This window comes from Lytechinus variegatus, chromosome 10 (genome assembly GCF_018143015.1).
Source record: "Lytechinus variegatus isolate NC3 chromosome 10, Lvar_3.0, whole genome shotgun sequence".
NCBI classification, from domain to species: domain Eukaryota; kingdom Metazoa; phylum Echinodermata; class Echinoidea; order Temnopleuroida; family Toxopneustidae; genus Lytechinus; species Lytechinus variegatus.
The window spans coordinates 34669248-34691891 of NC_054749.1; the positions used below are offsets into that span (position 1 = coordinate 34669248).

Sequence of the window (22644 nt, forward strand, 5' to 3'; positions counted from 1 at the left end):
TTATTTGTCCCTTCATATTGTCCCTTCATATTAGGCCTACATGTTTACATGTACGATATTCCATGTAGGCACCAGCCAACCTCACGAAAGAATTTTTAATTTGTTATGTGCACATGAATTGGCTGGTGCTCAATAATCAATTTATATTTCTCTTCTGTTGTATCTGTCATGTTTGTTATAATTTGCCTGGAAGTAGAAATAAATAAATGAATCATGAATGAATGAAGTGAATGAATGAATGAATGGATGAATGAATGGATGGATGGATGAATGAATGGATGGATGAACAGGGGCCACGGAAACGTGGGGGGGGGGTCTGGGCGGGTTTTAGCGCCCCACTTTTTTTTTTACAAAATCGTGTACAAAAGAGAAAAAATCGGATCATCTGATCGTGATTTTTTTGCATGGTCAGCCACCCCCCCCCCCCACTTTTAGAACAGTTCTGCGGACCCTGATAAATGAATGAATAGATGAATAAATAAATGAATGAATAAATAAATAGATTAATAAATAAACAAATAAATTAATAAATATTTAAATAAATACATAAATGTAATGAATAAATGAATAAATAGATGAATAAACGAATTAATGAATGAATGCATGAATTAATCAATAAACAATAAAAAACAAATAAATATATGAAGAAATAAATAAATTAATTAATTAATCAATAAACTTATTTACTGAAATTTTAGAGTCAGAATAAAGGGGAAATTAAATGTAGAAGATAAAAAAGGCTAGAGCTTTGTTTGGTTAGATTCCCATATGTGACAATTTGTGCTCTATTTATTTTCATATGCCATATTTCAAATTCACTGATATTATGACACTTTCTTCTTGATATAATTATGTAAGTGGTTTTCAGTTAGGGCCAAAAACACTGGCGATAGAACGACGGGCATGAGACTATAATTTTTTGTTTTTGAAGCAAAGTGATGAATTTTTTAAAGCCATTACAAATTGGCCAACTAAATGAAAAAAAAATTCAAATGGCCTGGCCGCCATCAATTTCAAGCTTAACCGCTCACGATTGTTATTATTATATAAAACAGGGTCAAATTTATATGCTCACATCATTATTTTGTATTCATTATGTAGGCATATTAGGATAGTTTGTTGTTTGGCCTATGAATTATTTTGTATAGGCCTATTGCATATAATTATGTCACATTTGATCTTGTACTATCTGAACGCAGAAATCAAGCAAACAAACAAACAAGCTATAGGGGCCTACTTTATGAACATGGTCTCCTACACACATGTGCACACACATAATATATTCATGCATGCCTCTCTCTCTATATTTTTTCATTCATTCATTTGCGTCAAATGAGGTGCCGTAATAGTTTACTGAAATCATTCAATTTGATTTGTGAACATAGGCCTATATGAGAAGTCTTTGTGACTAAACAGGAGGCCCAAAATGCTGAAAATGTTATCAAAATGAGAAAGTCAGTATGACATAAAAGTTTAAGCTTCGCTTATTTTTCACAAAATATTTACATGCACAATTTAGTCACGTGCAAATGCGAGAATAGATATGTCACTCACTCACTATTTCTTTTGTTTTTTATTGTTTGAATTGTACTCAATTTTTACAGATTTAACAATAACTTGACTGAACCCTAAAATGTTAAACCATGGTAATTCCACATGTTCAGGGAGAAATAAAACATTGTTTCACAGGACAATGGGGAGAAAATTATAATATTTCCTATAATAAAATACAAAAGAAATTGTCATCAGTTCCCTCATTTGCATAGCGAGCTGGGATGTGCATATATATATATATTTTTATGCGAATTTTTTAAATGTCATAACTTTCTTATTTTATATCCGATTTTGATGAAGTTTTAAGTGTTATGCTTGTTGATTTGATTCTTTTATCCAAATCAACTTTTTGTTGGGATTGATAGTTTTCCATATCAATTTGTTTGCGCTCCTTTTTTGCAGTGCGTAGCGTGTTAAATTATTTCCCTATGGAGAATAATAGAAAATACGCCGTTTTTGAGGGATTTGCTAAGATATCTCCCAAACGCGTCAACAAGGTGATCTATCAAAACAGAATAGAATAGAGCAGATTCTCACCTTGAACATGATATGATTTTCATTTAATTTTAGTCAAATTAAGTTCTGTCACTTTTGAGGTTTTTGGAACCTTTCTTGATGATTTTGGAAATCCATTTGTACATGAGCCAATGGGCAAGTGCGGGAAACGAAACGTTTGGTGCGACTTCACATTGTTGTAAAAAAATATATACGTCACAATAGACCCTATCAAAAAAAGACATTTTGCAGAAAATGCTGTAGATTGCAAATACCTAAGAATGATTTTGATTGGATAAAAAAAACCTCTGTCACTTTTCACATTTGCAAAAGCTTTTGCAATAATTGGTCACTATAGTTTGGCGGGTTCAGCCGATGGCATTGTGTGTATACAGTATAGTACACAGTACACACGCATAGCTAGGCAACGCAGCGCGTGAAGAATTTTGCACGTTGTACAGCGACGACTTGAGTGTATGTTGGATAGGACCGTACCATTTTTGACCGGGGGGTGTGCCAATGAATGCAAGTGATCAAGAAGAGTTACAAAACTGAAGGGAGTGAGAAAACAAGGAAAGTGAGAGGGAAATTTATGAAAACAAGTAATGCGAGGAAAAATGACAAGAAAAGGAGAGAAAGGGGAAACTAGGGGAGAAAGGAGAAGTGAAAACACGCAGCTGAGTGCGCTCACGATATGCAAGTTGAACACCCCTGCACCGCAATGTAGCAGCCCGCCACTATACACCAAGACTGCCTTCACGATGCGAAGACAGCGGCGCGTATTATTAGTGACTGTGCGTTAAACGTCCCATTTCTATGCCTTATAAGAGGAGCGTTTTTTGTACACAACAAATTGATATGCTTTAATCAATCGCGAGTCCCGATAAATTCACATGATTAATTGCAGGCCGGCTAGCAAGGTTATCATTTGCTTCGGGTTAATTTTTATTTTCTTATTTTTTTAGGCATGTACAAAGAACTATAGCCTCAAACAGTCTTGTTGTCAACTTCCAAAATATATAAGCATCTGGAACTTCGAAACCTTTATAGGAGGAAGTACTTCCTCGATGATATACTGCCACATCATAGACATGGAATAAAAAGACAGATCAGCAATTTTAATAGACATTGTTTATACATTATTCATATCTATTTTCATTGGATTCAAAATAATGAAGTAACGTTTCTATCTTCTAAACACGTATTTGAGGTTACGTTATTGGTACAAAATCTCATGATGAGTTTGTGAAAAAAGCAAGAAAAAACCCAAACAACTAACTTTTTGCAGTTTGCTATTGAGTGACAGATTGCCATGTGTCGAGTTTGATACGTGTTTCTAAACTTTTCGCTGCTCTCCTGCAAAAATTGCTAACAGCGTGAATGCATGCGGTGCAGTCATAATTTGAGGTTCAGCATCGCTCGCCACGTCAACTGAGCAAAGCCATCTTCCGATCTTGTCAGACAAACTGAACAGAAGATCATGAATATCTTTCGATTAGTCGGGGATCTTTCCCATCTACTGGCAATTATTTTGCTTTTATGGAAGATATGGAAAACAAGGTCATGTGCTGGTAAGTAACTGACGTTGAAAACTCTTTACTCGTTAAATTGATGACCTTTTGTCTCGGCTGATCGAATTGTCTTTTCAAATGACCGCTTTTGCTCCATAGCGAAAGCGTGTAGAATGAATTGTCATGTCACTCAGATTTAAAATTGACCCTATTTTCTTTTGTTTGAAATCGATCTTCTGTGAAATCCTATATGTTTTAAATGTATTTATATTTCATTTTATCTTATTATCCAATTATGCTTTGACTTCTAAAAAATCTTGTGCCATGTTGACTGAAGTATTGTGCAAAAATGTGATCTGAATTCTGATTAGGGCGGTAATGACATGGCAGCCATCGGGCATACAGCGAACACCCGGTCGCGCTTACCCCGATGGTGCGGCGTGTGCAGCCGGGCCATTCCGTACCCGTCGTTGCTGTGCAGTGCAGAGAATGGGTACGGTAGATAGAAACTCTCGCTTACAGTAGGGCATGGCAAATTTAACGTATATTAAAGTATGGAGGCTGTAGTAGTGAAGTAGTACTGCCCACACTGCACAGAAATATTTGCTGACTCAACTTTTGTTTTGTCTCTTTTACTTAATTACTTAAAAGTGTAAGGCCTATTTAGAATAAGATTTTTAGGCCAGGCGCTCAAGTCAAGAAGTGAACAGCCAGGCTGCCAGGGTCTACTCTAAATTCAATGGGCTGAAACTAGTTTATGCCCCAGGGGCCCGGCCCGTTGCAGAAAGAGTTGCGTTTAAACGTAAGTCAAAAAATCAATCGCAAGTCCCAAACGCGCGCTGTTGATTGGTTGAATATCAAGTTACGCATGATTTTTAGAGTTGCGATTGATTGCAACTCTTTCTGCAATGGGCCCCTGGGACTTCATTTTTTTGGTCAGATTTGAAACTCTTCTTCTGCCCACATAGAGCTGCACAGCCATTTTATCATATATTATTATTAATGTCACAAAGACAATTTTTTTTGCTTGGCCTTGGATATCACTGCTTTTTGTTGGCCTCATTTCCGTCAGTTTATCTACATGTACATGTAGACAGATTTACTCATAAATTTTTGTCCAGTTTCTGTATATAATTTGTGGATGTTTATTTCTTAAAAAAAATGAAAGTAAACTTTTCTAGAAGAAAGTTAGACATTAGAATTGAGATCTATCTAACCCTTCTTTGTTTCCCCATTTTTGAAACCTCACTGTCTTTAGTGTTTTGTCTCAAATTTATGTCCTTCAATTTCTTATTTCTTCTCATATATTTCCTTTAAAACAAAATAAGATGTTAATCTTTATTTTGTTTTTTCTACCCGATATTTTTGTGAGTCTATCTGATCTCCTTGACTCATGTAGGTCAGAGTATCTTGGGTCTTTTCAGAACTTGGCTGCACATGCAGTTTGATTTGGCAGTTAAATAGCTAGCTCATTATGTTGCCGAGTTCTCATGCGTTTATTGTTGATGCATTTTTCCTATCTGACATGCGGCATACTCCCCTGACTGGCAATGGCTGCAGCTTCATCTAAACATCTCTAATTTCTATGCAATGTCTAAATAAAGTTGGGTTCGTTTGCCAAGTACTGGTGTAGTAAATTAGAAAGCATTTAGCGATTTGCAATCTCCTCATTGTCAAGTGAAGCAAAGATAAATTCCTTTCTGAACATGTGGAATTAGCATTGTTGTAATACTATATGTTTCAGTCAAGTTGATCCTTGTCAAATATGTAAATAATGAATTATTGTATAATTCAAAAATAAAAAACAAAAGAAATAGTGATTGAGGGACATCATCAACTGTCTAATTTGCATTACACTGAGTTGTGCATACATATAACTGTTTCATTAAAAATAACTTAGCGAAACATTTTTAACTCTAGTCATAGTTTTCTTATTTAAATTTCAGCTTAAATTGTCATATTTGACTGAAAAGCCGTTAAAAATAAAAAAAAAATATATACATTTTACATGTACATACGATTTTTATGAAATTTTCACCATTATGCTAGATTGATTTTTCTCTATTTATTCAAATCAACATTTCTGGGGAGGACTTAACCTTTAAATTATGTCAAGCTGCATTAACTCTAATATGGGTATACATGTACAGATGGGCAATAGTTCAATAATGCAGCAGGATAATGAAGGTCAGACTAGTGAGACTACATTTGAATACAGTTGTGACATACATGATCAAAACACACTAATAATTCATTCTTATAAGGACAAGCAATTTTGTAATATCAATAGCAATTTCATCAAAATCAAATTTGATTTTACTTGGATATAATGACAAAAATTATGCACCATTGTTTCACACTTAATACAGTGTGTCTACTGTATGTGTGACTTACTATTACATCAGTGCTTGTACAGCACACATGGCACATCACTGCTTACTAAGTGCTTAGTGGTCTGTATGCACTGAGGAAAATAGACAAAATATAGAAAAGTTGAATAGTAGAAAAGAAGACTAGATCCATAATTTCAGCCCAGCTACATTGATCAGGTGCTCGAGCATTCAACTCAAGTGTACATTATACTATCTATTCTAAACCAACAATGTCAATATGTAAATTGCAGTATTCTTTAAAAAAAAATTATTTTTGGTTGATGGAATGATTTTTAAAGAACATATCAACATCTCTATTTTATTATAAATTTAGAATTAAAATTTAAGAATGTGCAATATTGTTTGCAGTGGATTATTCATAGATTTTTTTCAGGGCTTATGTTAAACGTGATGTAATTGATTTTGTGTTTGTGTGTCTTTTCAGGTATCTCTGGGAAGTCCCAGCTGCTCTTTGCGTTGGTCTTCACCACCCGCTATTTGGATCTTTTCACTAGCTTTATTTCTGTGTACAATACATCAATGAAAGTGATTTATATTGTCTGTGCCTATGCCACCGTTTACCTGATCTATGTCAAGTTCAAGGCTACCTATGACCACAACCATGACACCTTCAGGGCAGAGTTCCTGGTGGTTCCTGTTGGAGGACTTGCCTTTCTTGTCAATCATGACTTCACCCCACTTGAGGTACACAAATTTGTTATGCTTTGAGAATTATAGATGAACAATGTGCATGAAATTGAAACAGACCTGTAGAGTGCTGAATTTTATATATCTGTGTGCAGTTTGCTTCTAGATTTAAAGATAATTATGAACTTACGAAGTATTTTTTGTTGTTGTAAATGTCTGGATTGATTGCTCAACATTTCCAGTAATGATGCTATAGTTGATAGCAGAATTATTTCCTTCCAGCTGTTTGTTTTGAGTTAAAATTTTAAGTTGATAGAAATATGTGATGATGACAAACAATGTCAATACATGGATTGTGGACTATGTTTTACCCATTACTTGATAGAGTAATTAGAACTTAAGATGTTAACCCTCTCTCCTCACATCCAAAGATTTTTGTTTCATTTTATATGGTTATTTTGTTGTAAGAAAACCCTCAACCAACTTACCAACTTGACTAGATCAAGATTTGTACTGGAACTAAACCTAAAGCCTTAATTGAATATATCCTACCAAGTATTTGTCTGCTAACAACATATGTTCCTCTGATTGCCCAGAATTTGTAAATAGAATTATATTTATGTGATTCTGAAAAAGTATAATCGCAAGAGTAATCCGTTTGGAAGTTGATTCTAAACTGGCTCATTCTTTCTTTCATTTGCACAGATCCTTTGGACATTCTCCATCTATCTTGAATCAGTCGCCATTATGCCCCAGCTCTTCATGATTAGCAAGACTGGAGAGGCAGAAACTATCACTAGCCACTATCTCTTCTGTCTAGGGGCATACAGGGCACTCTACATCGTCAACTGGATCTACCGCTTTTACTCAGAGGGGTTCTTTGATCTCATTGCCATTGTCGCAGGCTGTGTACAGACGATACTCTACTGCGACTTCTTCTATTTGTACATTACAAAAGGTGAGATTCTTGCATGTTGTTTGAATATCCTACCAAAAATTGGAGATCTTCATATGAATCATTAAACATCCATATTATTTGGATGTTTATTTTAAAGATGACATTGAAATGTGAGATCGACTGTACTTGTGGTGATTCACTCACACTAACGGCTCAAATGATATTTTAGAATTAGATTGGTCTTTTAGCTGTTTAAGAATTGCTAGAGCATTAAGATTTCTTTTAGCCGTAATTGAGTTGCTCTAAATACATGATGGATGGTATTCAACTCTTTGTTTTTATTTTTGTAGTGACTACGTTAATGTTTTCGTTTGGAAAAAACAATACATTCTTTGTGAATAAATATTATGTTGCCTAGCTGGAAGAAGTTTGTTGGCTCACATGTTCATGGTGTGAATATTTAGCACCCTTTTACACTCCCAATAGACATGGGAATGGATGAATGTGTATATCTTAATGCCCATATTGAAATATAGTTTATTTTACAACATATGTCTTTTGCAACATTTGCCATCAAAACAAAGGCAGACATGAAATGCAACAAGTTAATTTTTTTTATATTGTTCATTAACTACTTTCCTTCATTTTTTTTCTGCTACAGTTATCTATGGACAGAAGCTCTCATTACCAGCATAAGGGAGACACTCTCTTTCACCTGTACATGCAGATGACTATGTCTTAGTGATGTATAAAATTTCTTCTGTCTCACATAGAGCAGACATTCGCTTTCCAACTGGAATGTATTTGAATGTACTTGCCATATCACATGAATGTGAGCTGACTTGCAAGAGAGGGACATATGATAAAACAAAAAATGTTAGATCAATTGCAGATGTATTTAGATATTTAATAGAATCTGTCCCACGTTGTAAATTCAAGGTGAGTTGGGAGTTGCCCTTGGACATGCGTGAAAGTAATGGTAGCTGAAACACTTGCGCCCTTGTTGAGTTATCTTTATGTGATCACTTCAGTTAAAAATACATACTTGTATTTTTTTTAGAATGTAGGGTTTGTAGTTTCATTGAAATTATTTAAAACTTAAAATGATAAATCATGATCATAGTTTGAATGAATTCTACATTCTTAAATAACGGAAAATCCGACAAGCATGTACTGAAATGTTGGCAGAAAATATCAGATCATTTACCTGTTGAGGTTGATGTAAAATTGGACAGAGAAGAAGACAATTTTGAAGTTTTGAAATTATTTTTTTTAATAATTTGGTATTGATTTCATCCCTTCAATCTGTTTTGCTGCTGCATTTTCTTCTATAACTTCATGAGTACCAATGGTGTGTTGGATTACATTTCAATGTATAGATGCGCAATATCACTAAACATCGATATACCAGTATTTGCATTTTTGCACCCTACTACCGATTGCACCTGACGCCAAAGATAATTGAGGTAGGGTTTTTTGAAAAATGCGTATTTTACCGAAATCATATCATGTTCATTGGATTAAAAATTAGTGTCAGTTATGTGCTAGTTTTCCTCTTAATTCAGTAAATTGTATATTTTCTATCCATATTATATGACTGTACACAGTAATTATTGTTTCCTCCCATCCCTGTTTTAAGTTGTCTTCCCTTTCTCGCAAGATTTGCCACTTTCATGTGATACTCTTGGTAAATTAAAAATCATACTTGTATTTGTGTCTATCACTTCATTTATGTATTTTTTTGTTCCTGTTCATACTCGACTTTAGATTTTTGTGGTGTTTTACAAAATTTACATATAATTTTTACACTATATAGCAGCATGGATTTGATTTTAAATCTTGTGAAAAGCACACAAATATTGTGCACGTCAAGTGGATCAGACTTCTGCATTATTTTAGAACTCGGTGAAATACGAATGTGATAGATCATCATCACATATTTTTTTTTAGTTTCTCATATTTTCTCCCTTCTTTGATAATGTAGATAGATAGTAGATTATTAATTGATGTATTAAAAACGCAGTGCTTGTGTTAAAGATAGACAATTATCTCAATGCCATTTACTTACTGTATGAGTATACTTTACACTTGATATGATGTGATTTGATTCCTGACTATTGTGTCATGCACAGTATTGGCAGTTGGGTACAGAAAGCATAATAAAGAGAGGAGCTGAAGGCCTAGCTGGGCTATGTCATATTCATTATGGTGTAATACATGCGATGTCATGAACTTTGTAAATATGAAGAGAAAATGTTGACTTATCAAGTTTTTGATACACAGTTGCTTTAGTGACTGTATTAGGTATTGGGGTTGTATTCAAACCAACTTCCCAAAGGTCGAGAACACTTTTTTTACTACACTTTCTCAGTTTTAATTCTTTTCGCCTTTGATTTATTTTACTCTATGTCATTTCATGGAATGGGATATGTTCTATATAGTTATGAAATCTCTTATTTATGCCACAGGAAAAAAAGGATATTAAATGGAATCATTGCAAACACATGAATTGTTAGACTCGGTCACAAATCTAATAAAAAATATTAAGACATGAATTATAATTGAATAACTTTTAGAGGCTTGCTACTGGAGAAAGTTGATATACTTTCTTCAATTTTGATGTCAGATACAATCGTCATTCAATGTCACTTTATTTTGATTATTTTTTTAAATATGTCAATTAATCAATGTATGCATTTTGTGGTAGGTAAATTTTACATTGGCATGTACATTTGAATGCTTTCAAGTTGTAACCCAATATGTACATGCACCTGTATTTTTTCCTAAATAAAACATTCTTGTGCATCCATTATATTTCAATTGATGTTTAAGTTTTATTATTACTAATTTAGAAAACTAGATATAGAAGAAATATATGTTTATGTTTTTCTGCTGTTGTACATACAAACTCCTTTACTCTCAGCTGTCAAGTGAACTCATTTTAATGTAAATAGATTTTCATGTGTTCCTAAAACAGGGGTGTCAGTTATAGGTTACAGTCTTAATTCTTATCTCCGACATTTATTTATAGCAATTATTTTTAATCTTTGGTGCAAACTTAATCTTGATCGATGATTTATGGTCAACAATTAATACAAATAATTGCGACGCCAAACTGTAATACTCGCCCCTCACATGATTTTCAGCTTTTAGATGTTTTTTCCAACAGTTAATTATGAAGCAGCCCGTTCATTGACTGCGATCCTCTTCCAAAATATGCATAATTTCTTTTGTCTTTGTCTTATTTCTTTGTGATATCTGATTTTTTTCTCTTAATTAAGATATTTCTATTTATTCAAGTGACCATTTTCACTATTTTAGTTGCCCACAATGTGTGAATTTATAAGAATACAATGTCAAATAATATTTCTATAGACCCTTCTGATGAAAAGTGATTGATGTTATAATGAGTGAAGCATTTACATTTTTTTCCCTTTCTCTTACTGTAATTATTTGAAATAAAAGTTGGGAATATTGTTTTTTTTTTTCTAGCAGAGTGAACAGAGAAATGACAAGCAAGTATGCATGATTAAATGATTCAGTTTGTAATGTGCATTTCAAACAGTAACACGAATGTTCAAGAATTTGTTTTGCGTTTTTTGTTTATCACTAGTGCCTTTTGAGAAGTCATATAGTGAGTGTCCTGACAGCATCTTATTTTGTCCAAGTCTAGCAAGCCTAAAGGCTTTAAGAACATGGTTTATTTTCTGAAAGAATATACCTCTGGAATATTCACGAGGACAAATTGTAAGGATATAAACAAATTGCAACACGGCAAACAATTGGTCTGCATGGCACAGTGGTATATAATTGATGACCCTGAGAAAAAAGTGGGTTCGGATCCCATTATGGACCTACATCTGTCTGTGATGTTAAGTCATACAGGTAAAATCCATTTCAAAGTCTTCAAAACAGTTTCTGGGCTTGCTTGGTTATGGAAAAAAGAAATCAGATGTATCCTGTCAGAGTATTGCAATGGAAGCTTTGAACAATAACCACCTCATTTAGTTATTTATTCTTTTGTAAGAATGATTTAAATTGCAAACATGCATGATATGATCTCTCACAAGTCAAAATATTGCCTCGGTCAGATCTTATCAAATGTTGAGTTTTCCCTTCCGATATTTACACTCATTTCCCCAATTCTCCTGGGTTTACTAGCTTCAACTATTTCAGTGGTGCTTAGACATCAAATCTATTAGTTGATTGGCATTCACGTTGACATCACAAGTCTCAACTTTAATATGCTACATGTATTTGTGAGTTCAGCGAAGCGGTAGCACGAATGACTTTTATACACGTTCATTGTTTGCAAACTGTTCATCTGCAAATTCGAGTCATTAAAAGCTGAATGGATGCACAGAACATTATTAGAGAAATTTGCATTTTTTTGTTGCTGTGTTATTGTTATGACCTCTTTTTCAAATAGTGTGCAAGCATTATGGGGGGGGGGGATATTACAATAATCTTTATATGATTAAAATGAAAAAAAAGGTGTAGTCTTGTAATATAGGCTCACTGGAAAAATTAGGCACTAATTATTCAATAATACATTTTGCAATAATTGTGTCAACAAGTAGCAAACCAGGTACTTACCTCTTCAAACATTTTAGTTTCTCTACACAGGTAGAATTATAAATATTCCAATTTATTCTCTGTGTTATTGGATATCGCAAAAGGTTCATTTCAAGACTTGTTTTTTGTAACATGCCAATGAGAGTTAACACACAGTGTTTGTCAAAAGGTATTTTTGCAATCGTCTTCATGTGACATCAAATTTTACATCAACGCAATGAATACCTCCTGATTGTACAAGCATAAGCATATACTGCAAAAAATGATATCAACTTATGTGGGAGAAGATGTGTGTCTTCATGATGATTTTGTTTATTGGCAGCGTATGAGCTGGTTTGATTATGTCGTTTTGTAGAAAAATTCATTTGTACTAAGTTTTATATTAATATGCAATACGTACAAATTCTCTAGATTCATTCAATTCATTTATTTTCTCTTTCAATCTTTTTACATTTACAATGATAGTTCAATATACATATTTACGAAATATAACATTTAAACCATTTTTTTATAATACAATAATACCATGAAATCGAAAGGCAAGGAGACCAACTAAAAAGCAGAGCTTGTAGGGTGAAGACCCCCTTTTATTGGTACTTTTTATGAATAAAAAAACAAGATGAAATACAGAAATGAACAATGATATATATATATCTTGAAGTTTCACGTATTGGCTTCTCTAATACTATAGTAACAAAATATGCTGGAGATAAATGGTAATGCTTTCAAAGCCAATATAGTTTTATTTCCTCGAATTTTCGACGGACCTCCGTCTTCTTCAGGAGTATATACAATGTGTGGTATCAATCAGAGAGGCTCTCTGATTGATACCACACATTGTATATACTCCTGAAGAAGACGGAGGTCCGTCGAAAATTCGAGGAAATAAAACTATATTGGCTTTGAAAGCATTACCATTTATCTCCAGCATATTTTGTTACTATATATATATATATATATATATATATATATATATATATATAATGAATACAAAACATAAAAATAACATTAAATAGATAATGAAAATAAATGATTCAGTATACACTATATATATACAAAAATCATAAAACGATTAATCAGAAAAATTGATAAACAGATTTACATATTAAGTTCTGAATTACATTACTTTGGGAAAAAACGATAATCTAATATGAATTCAGAAGATATTTTTTAAATTTTCCTTTGAAATTTTGTATTGAATTACATTGTATAATATCCCTTGAACCTCTTGAACATTTTATTTGTTTCAACTTTTAAGATTCGTCGTAAATTAACAAATTGAATGGCCATCTCAAGTGAAAAAGAGATCAGTTGATTTCCCCCCTTTTCGTCATGTAGGCCTATCCCTTCTCTTTAATGCACGCGTTCGATATAAAGTTGAATATACTTTTGGAATAATTGTATGCATTTAACTAAAATATTACTAGTTGAACTTTGATCTTTATTTCATTCATCATTATCGCGGCATTCTTTCATTGGTTTTCTGGAGTAAACTTGGCGTTCATCCGTTGGTTCAAAATTTCAAAGAGCAAACAAGAATATAGCTATTATATGTTAGTTGCTACCTTGTATCAAGCAAATATACTGACAAAGCTTGTGTTTACCTTTATTGGCTTGTCTTCAAGACTCCTCTTCATCTCTAAATTGAATTGAAAAACGGTCACAATTCATTTATTCACTTATTTAGATGCCGGAATTGCATCTAAATATGTGCTTAGACGAGAGGGGTAATTTTGATTTAATAGTGGAATTGCGTCAGTTTCGGATCGGTGGTAGTCTTCTGGGCAAACCCTTCGCTCGAGTTACGGGTCTGCAACGTGCAGCCTACCTCTCGTTAACGTCAAGTTTTGTACGTGCTAGTCTTTGCGTGGAGACACAATTGTTGATCAAAGTTTCAATCAGGGTCTGCGGGGTCTGTGCCTGCAGACTAGATCGGGGCGCCCCTTACCCTGTAGGATGCTTAATTAAATCTTAGGGGAGAAAAGTTATTAGAATATTTGTAATAGTAATAATGAAAAAAAATGTTCCCTCCCGGACTGCATGCCCCACACAAAAGAGGGTTGTGCCGTGACGACCTGTTTTGGCTGGTGGAGGGAGGAAGAGATATAGGGTGCATGGTATCGATCAATCCTGAACCCAGCTGGGTTTTCTAACTCAAAATTTATCGGTAAATGTATCTTCACAATATCACGACCGAGTTAAAGGGATCGAGTTTACCATTAAATATCTGCAATTATCGATTATACTACAAATTTTCACCATCTGTTGCCCTATTAATCGTTATCATGTTAACAAGTCGAAATTAACATTCATAATCATAGATCCTATCATGAGCGATGTAATATCAACACTGCATGCAGCTAAAGTAATTTGCTTTCAGTTAATAAGTTTGGGATAAAATACATTTTATTTGAATAAACAATGTTTGATTACCTCTTATTGTTGGTATAATACTACCACACCGACTGGTTCCCTAAATCTTTGTTTGCGCCTCAGAAATGGATAACAGCTCGGATCAAAGTTCACTCCTTCTTTTATGACATTACTCAAGCTACCTCAATTGACCTTTATGATCTCAAAGGTCATTCTCGTGTGTACAGACCTGCAGGGATTTCTAACAAGCTTGTAATATACTTTAACCGTGTTCTTCAAATAAGACTTAGTTCCGATCAGTGGTACATTGAAGTTGTACAAGAAGGCGAGCAGTGCTAAACCACGGTGCTGTAATTGATCCCGCAGCATTGGTAAGTAATTATCATTGACTTCTGAATGATATGTTTTGAACTAGTATAATTATGTAATACTTTTGTATATATAATCATGAGTATATCACATTGTACAGTTGTACGATGGGATATAAAGCCGGGGATATAAGTGATATCTACATTCTGCCTAATTAACAATAATGTATATGATTATGTTACGAGCAAATCGGCTTTATATGTCGAGATATCAAGTCGATTGGTTAAAACCATGGTATTTCATTATTTGTGAACATATAAATACGAGTATTGTATATATTGCATTGTGATGGTTAGGAGGCGTGTCTCTTGATTTGTCAACCACGTGTTGGTGTACAAGGTCATGCAGCTAGTATATGTCACGCCCGGGGGGGCCACTTACATTGGCGAGTGGATACCATGCGCGACCAAAAAAACACGTAAAAAGGATGTCTTTTTCACGATAGGGCACGTTACGTACGTAACGTGATAAGGGTGTCAAAAAAACAAAAATAATGAAAAAAGGGTATCTATTTCGCTAGGAAAATTACGTGTTTAGGGTCGAATATGCGGGGATGATAAAACAAAATTAAAATGTTTTATAAAGGATGTCCTTTTTGCCCCAAAACTTCGTGTTTAGAGTCCGATTTGCGCGAGGTGTAGAAGGTGGGGTCGTACTAAACCAAATAAGGTAAAGCCGCGACGACCGAAGGACCCGTAACAATAAAACATTCCTGTACTTGTTTAGGGGTTCATTTCAGGGAATATTTGCCAAGAGTATCGTTTTGTTTCCCATACTTGTTAAGGGTAGGGTTTCACACGCCAATACTTGTTAAGGGGTGCATTTTCAGAAAATGGAAATTACGTGTTTAGGGTGCTTTTCGAGACCCCATGGTCGCGCATGGTATCCACTCGTGAATGGAAGTGGCCCCCCCGGGATCTCACGAGGGCTCTGACTGCTATGTTGCTATATAATTATGCATGGGCCTACTCATGAGGCCCGTCCGAGCTAAAGCGGTAAATGTCCTGCGGCGAATCCAGCGTTGTCAAATGGAGGAGGGGGGGGGGCGCCATCCGTGCACAATGAAAAGCTGATTTTATCAACAAACAATATAATAATAAGTATTTACTTTTAAAAGAAGATGCGAACGCGAAGCGCGCGCATATCGAAAACTTGCATACAGTGTACCGGACATGTAAAAACATAGCAGACGACGTTTGCAGACCTCGCGATCATCGTATGACTAGTGGTGCAGAATGTTCCATTGCGGCTTTATGGGGGAAATAGCATTACAGAGGGATAAAAGGTCTTCACAAATAATGTTTCAGCGTTGATTTGCAATATCTTATGTCGATTTCATAAATTATCCTTACATTTAACATCATTTAAAGTGAAATGAATAGGCAAACTTAAATTTCAGACTTACCAATGCAGCGATAAGCTAGGATGCACCCCTCGTATACATAATGGACCCGTCACAACATTCAGAGACATATCCAATTCAGAGAATAAAATTGATTTTTGTTGGCAAAAATAATGGTATCTGATATATTTATATCCATAGTTCGGACTGACAAGGTATATATATTTATATATTCCAAATAAAATGTTCAGCACTGCAATGGAAAGAGCTAGAAAACCGCTGTGACTCGAACAACACACCGACGTACACAAAAGCTCTGTCCAGCCCTATGTGTTGAATGCACGTCGAGTGTAGGTTTGCTCACTCTTCGGACATCAGTATCACAAAGAAAATCTCCTCTGATTTGATGATAAAAGTGCACTATTTCCTTAGTAACCAATCTCCATGGTTCTTTCATGAGTATTTTCCTTACAATGTGCCCTTTATCATAATCTGGGCGGAAATTCTTGATACCATCACCCAACGATGTGACGACGGATGTAATCCACCCGGGTACTATAAAAATGTCCCAATAACCCATTATCCCAATACATATTCCTGACTATGGATGGTTTTTAGTGATTTTAATGTAATAAAGTGCCATATTTCCCACCAATTGAATGTAAAAAAAATTATGGTCATCTGATAGAAGTTATTAACATTCATTTCAGGGGGGGGGGCGGAAATTCTAACTGAATCAACGCTTGTCCTTGATACACATTTGTTTGTGAAAAAGGGGTATGATGCAAGGGAATTCTGCGTGTTATAAGGGTGCGCGCGTGCAGCGAGGACCTTCTGTCCGCTAGTTTTCCATATGGCTGAAATATTTTGAATACTGACTTGCAAAAGGGACATTCTATGCATTATTTGAATTCACGAAGAGGATAAAAATCTAAGAAAATAATTCGATTTCGAAGCGCGAGTATATGTTAAAAATGACATGTAATTATAGTACATCAACAAACAATATAATAATAAGTATTTACTTTTAAAAGAAGATGCGAACGCGAAGCGCGCGGGCTGAAATATTTTGAATACTGACTTGCAAAAAGGACATTCTATGTATTATTTGAATTCACGAAGAGGATAAAAATCTCCTAAGCATATAATTCGATTGCGAAGCGCTAGTATATGTTAAAAATGACATGCAATTATAGTACAGGAATATGTCCAGTATAATACACACATAATCTCATTAAATAAAATAATGCGATCGAGTTCGAAACGCGCGCGAGCTAATTTTGTTAATTAATTGAATTGATAATGAATTTTCAGCTCGCATGCATTCTAATACTAACAGTTCTGGAAAAAAACTTTTTTATTGACTGCTGCATGCAGCTCTAGCTTTCTCCCCCTCTCTTTCTCACTCCCCTCCATCTCTCCATTTCTTTCTTTCTTTTCTTCACCTCTTTTTTTTTCTTTCCATATACCAGCTCTTCTGTTCATATCTTTCTCTGCATCTCTCTTTGAATAATATTTATCAATTATCCCTCCTCGATCATAACAATTAATTAAGCCTATATGTTGTGAAACAACAGCTTACTCTTCGCCAAATAAATAAGCCGTGATTGTCGCACGGGTCTCGGGATATAATTTGGTACATTAAAAGAGACATTTTCAATTTCAAACTTTTTTACTGTATTATACAGCCTTAACATTTACAATGATGATGAGCTTCTCGATTCCATCTTTACTTTCGACCGTGGTCGTCATCCTGTTGGCTGTTGACTTCGTTCACGGTGAGATGAAACCAACCAAATTTGCTAAAGGTAAGAAACCGGTAACGAAAGTTAATGAATCTTAAATGTACGATAGTATCAGCTCTACCACAACTTACAGTTTTAGGGAACAAGTCAAGTCTTGCATGTGGATACAATTAAATTACATGTAGTTAGTATTAGGTCTGGGAACGAGTTAATTGAGAGAGAGAGTTATAAAGTTGAAGGAACAAGTATATCATGAAATGTTATTCAGACGAGATTATTGGCAAATTGTGGAAATGAGGTAAACATAGGAGCGAGCTGCAGTTATAATTTGCGGCTCGATATCTTTTCTTTTGATATTACCCAGATTCAAATATAGAGATCTATTTTGTTTTTACTTACAGAGGTTGTTTGTGAAGGCTGTCATGCTGTAATAGCAGGTAAGAAAGTTTTATTGAAATAGGGAGGATGATATTAAGTTTATTTTAATAGGCTTATGATATAGTAGGCCTATATGTCTTTGCAAATACACTGAATGCCGAGTAAGATATGTTTTTATGATTCATAATTGTTACCGTGGTGTGTTTATGAAAAAACAACTTTAAGAATGAATGAAAATATTAATAATCAACGGCAACATCAGCATGAATAATAATGAAAATATATAAATGAAAAAAACTATCTACGGTACACAATATTCAACTGAAATCAATTATATCATGATTCACCTATTCATGTTGCTTCTTCATAATTTTGATGTTTGATGCTTATTTAGCTTGAATTTTGTTTCCGTAATTTTATATTTTGATGTTTGCACTGAAGCAATGATAGGTACGATTTATTTAGTATGGATTGTTATACTTATGATAACTGTTTTTATTATGAGTAAAACGTTTTCCTTGTATGAATCATTGTCAAGGAAGGTAATTTTCATTACTGTTTGTTTATGAAAATACTTATTATTCTAACTTGTGTAATATATGATAATTACAAAATTTTTACTCTCTAAAAGAAAAAAAAAACATAGAATATCCAACTATACATTAAAAGCTATTTCATCTTTCCATTGTTGTTTGAATGAATAAAGAGACGAACAAGATCCTTGGGAAGGGGAAAAGAACAGAAAAGACAGTGACAAATTCAATGCGAGGGATCTGTGAGGCACAGAGGTTAAATCAATACGAGTTCAGTCCACCTACTATGAAGAAAGTTTGTGATTATTGGACAGGTAAGATGCGGAGCCGAGAGATAGAACGAGATGGGGGGGGGGAGGGGACTAGTAGGGCTAGGATCGGATCAGGGGGTAACTAAGAGGGAGGGAGGAAGGAGAGGATTGATGATGAGGGAAAGGATGATGATGATGTTGATGATGATGGTGGTGATGATGATGATGATGGTGATGATGATGATGGTGATGATGTTGATGATGGTGATGATGTTGATGATGATGATTTTGATGATGTTGTCGATAATGAGGATAATGATGATGGTGATGATGATGATGTTGATGATGATGATGATGTCGATAATGATGATAATGATATTGTTGATGATGATGGTGCAGTGGTGGTGGTGGTGATAATGACGACGACGACGATGTTAATATTAATAATGGTAATGACGACGGTGATGATAATGATAATTATGACTAGGATGTTAATGACGACGACGAAAACAATGTTGGTGAAAGTTAGGAAGATAAAGAAAAATACGAAAATGTGATTCAATAATTACACATTACTGTCTGCATATATCAACCGATGGAATTCTTATTTCGCCTATATTATCCCACGAAGTTTCACTTTCATGTCTTTGTATTTTGTATTTGTATTTTTTTTTACACAGAAACAATCTGCTCAAAGTTGAATCGCTATCTCATCAGAAAGACATTTAAAAGAATGTCGAATGTCTAGTTATAATTATTGTTATCGTCGAGGATTTTTTAACGTGTTTTAAATAAAATAAAATAAATCAAATCAAATAATTAGTGTAGACCTGTAACTCAATAATCATATAGAAGACACGTCTCAGGGCCACAACTATTAAGATATGTATATATGTTTTTAGAAATGAATCGTGCCTTCGATCATCATAATCTTATTAACATTTCCGATTTTACATACTTGGTATCTTTTCTCTCTTTTCTTGAATACCCCCCCCCCCCCACATCCTCGCTTTACAGAAAATTATAAAACAGAGATCAAAGCTGCTCTGATGAACGGTCTTCCTGAAGACGAGCAGGAAATCGAACTCTGTTGGATCACCACTGATATCTGCCGAGGCGTCGATCGTTCTAATTTCAGAATAAATAAATATGAAGGACCGGTTAGTATAGTCTAATTCGCACTGACAAAATAAGAGAGGTTCAGGCTGGGGATATTTTGGATTCCGATATTGGAAAGCACTTTTAAACAACATTTATTCTCATTTTATAGCATCAAATGGATTTTGTGATATAAAATTAATAATTTAGTCTTTGATATAGAAAAACAAAAATCAAATTTTAATATCACGAATCAGAAAGGTAGCCAAAACCCTTTCCTTTAAAATTAAAAAAAGGGAAAGATATTTGAACTCCTATTTGGTATATTTCCATATTCCTTTCTTTGTATATGCTCTCCTTCTCAATCTCGGCCTCGTTCGATTTTATAGCTTTAGTTGTTTTTTTTCCTTCCTAACCATGCAGAGCAAACGAAAAATAATGGCCGCGACAAAAGCTAGTAAAGAAGAGACTGCTGACGAGACTGTCGACGAGTCCGCCGACGAACCACCGGCGGAGAAGAAGGAAGAAGCCAAAGATGAGAAGAAAGATAAAAAGAAGTCGAGCAAAAAATCATCAAAGTCTAAATCAAAAAAGAAGGCAGAGGAGAAGGATGAACTTTAATGATTATTGATAACTTTATTGTAGATGAAAGACCTTAATTTACCGCATTTAAATTATATTGAAGGATAGTTCCAGCTAGAGCATTTTGATAAAAGTGTTGGGGTAAGATTATGGCATTCAGATGACGTATTTTTTCTCATTTTGGGGGTTGACTGTTAAAACATTTCTATGACATTTGCGTATAACAAGCTCATATACAGTGTTATTTTCATTTTCTACTAATGTATTCTAATTGTCTTCGTTCTCCTTTCTTACCGCATCTAAATCACCCTTAACACTTTAACGGGGACGTAGTCGAGGCCGGCCTCGTCGCCACATATTGCCGACCCTGGCCTCGACCTCTTGCGAGTCACGTGTATAAAGACCGTGGTATAAAGTTTATGCGAGATGATATTCTCCAACGCCTCGCAACTAGTATACCAGCATAGATCGACTTAAAAAAAACATTAAACGTTATTTTTCATTTTGTGTATTTATTTCTAAAATCCATTCCAGTCATTTTTTTCCACTCAAACTTTTTCAATCCTCCCTGCAACATAAATTATGTCATGTGTTATACCTTGTAGTTATAACGATATTATAAAAAAATCTAAATTTTGATTCATGTATTCAGAATTGTTTATGTATGATTGATGATGTGAACAAAACAAATCTCAGACTTAACTGTAAAATTGATTACATTTTATTATACATCTATTTTATTTTTGTTTTGCAATTCGATATCCATTTGTAACTTGACGATTGAATAACTTTCAAAATTGTTATTGCGCTGTGTTAATCATTCAATTGTGATTAAACTTTTTTATTACTTAAAAAAAAGTATCCATGAATTTACGCCAAAATGAATTGTTCTTATCAAAAGACTGAATAAAATACATTTTTGTATTATCGACATGCTGTGGCCTACTGTTTTCTTTTGTTGACGATGATCGTGATCATGACCTTTACACATATTCTGTGTTCTCCGTTCCTTCATTTTTGAAATGAAGTAGTCTGATTTTCACAATCATATTGGAGGGGGGGGGGGTGAAATCCCCTGAATATCCTGACACCCAAATCCTCTGCCTCCTTCTCCTGCAACGTTTAGGATATACCTACTATCTTTAAAAAAATTGCATGGCAATTTCTTTTTAGGGGAAGGGGGGCAGTGGGGACAATTAGACAATATGTTGGGGTTAAGGCAGATTATACTCTACTTTCTCCATTGTTTCAAATCTATGGGGTTCCATCAAGGGGGGGGGGGGGGTATCCCCATGCCCGACCACACCCGGCCGGTGCCCACTGGCTGAAGTTATACAAGTTATTAAAATTAAGGTAAACCTGATAAAGGCTCGGTACGTGCACTTTCAACGTTCCAAATGCGATCCGATCTCGGGAAAAAAATGTAATAGCCACTATAGTTTCAGTTTCATACAATTTCACTCCTAACCCACTGAGTTAATATTACGTTTGCAAACACTCCCAGTAAATGGACTGTTATTTATTTGAATCATAATTATGATGTCATCATGAAAACAGAGTTATTTTGGTTGGAACTTCAGTTTCACGTCAAAATTTTATAGTTCCTTTTTTTTCTCGTTCCAAAAAAAAAAAAAAAATGAAAATTACAACCGTTCCAATATCTCCCTTTCCTTCTCTTCTCTCGATCATAATAGTTCCTCCTCCTCTTTCTCCTCTAATTCCACCCTCTATATAACTTCTCTCTCCTCTCATGCTTACTTGCTTACTCCCTTCCTATTCCCATTTTCTCGTACATGCATGTTCTCCTCCGGCGACCCCCCCCCCCTTCGCCTCACCCTCTTCTTCCTCCTCCCTTTTTCTCTTCTATTCCTCGATCCTATTTTTTTCGATTATACATCTTTTTTTATTTCAATATTTTAA

General features: G+C 34.6%; 2 protein-coding genes across 2 annotated transcripts; both read left to right on the forward strand.

The window, feature by feature from the left end:
• Window positions 1-3450: 3450 nt before the first annotated feature.
• Window positions 3451-11843, forward strand: LOC121422190 (ER lumen protein-retaining receptor 2). The gene is made up of 4 exons (XM_041617079.1): window positions 3451-3620; window positions 6378-6637; window positions 7286-7538; window positions 8140-11843. Exons 1-4 carry the CDS (start codon window positions 3530-3532, stop codon window positions 8172-8174), a joined length of 639 nt encoding a protein of 212 aa, XP_041473013.1. The 5' UTR covers window positions 3451-3529; the 3' UTR covers window positions 8175-11843.
• A 2815-nt stretch (window positions 11844-14658) lies between these two features.
• LOC121423325 lies at window positions 14659-21637 on the forward strand. The gene is made up of 6 exons (XM_041618679.1): window positions 14659-14797; window positions 17826-17945; window positions 18284-18319; window positions 18967-19107; window positions 20062-20204; window positions 20566-21637. The coding sequence occupies exons 2-6, from the start codon at window positions 17840-17842 to the stop codon at window positions 20761-20763; spliced, it is 624 nt and encodes a 207-aa protein (XP_041474613.1). The 5' UTR covers window positions 14659-14797; window positions 17826-17839; the 3' UTR covers window positions 20764-21637.
• The last annotated feature ends 1007 nt before the right edge of the window (window positions 21638-22644 follow it).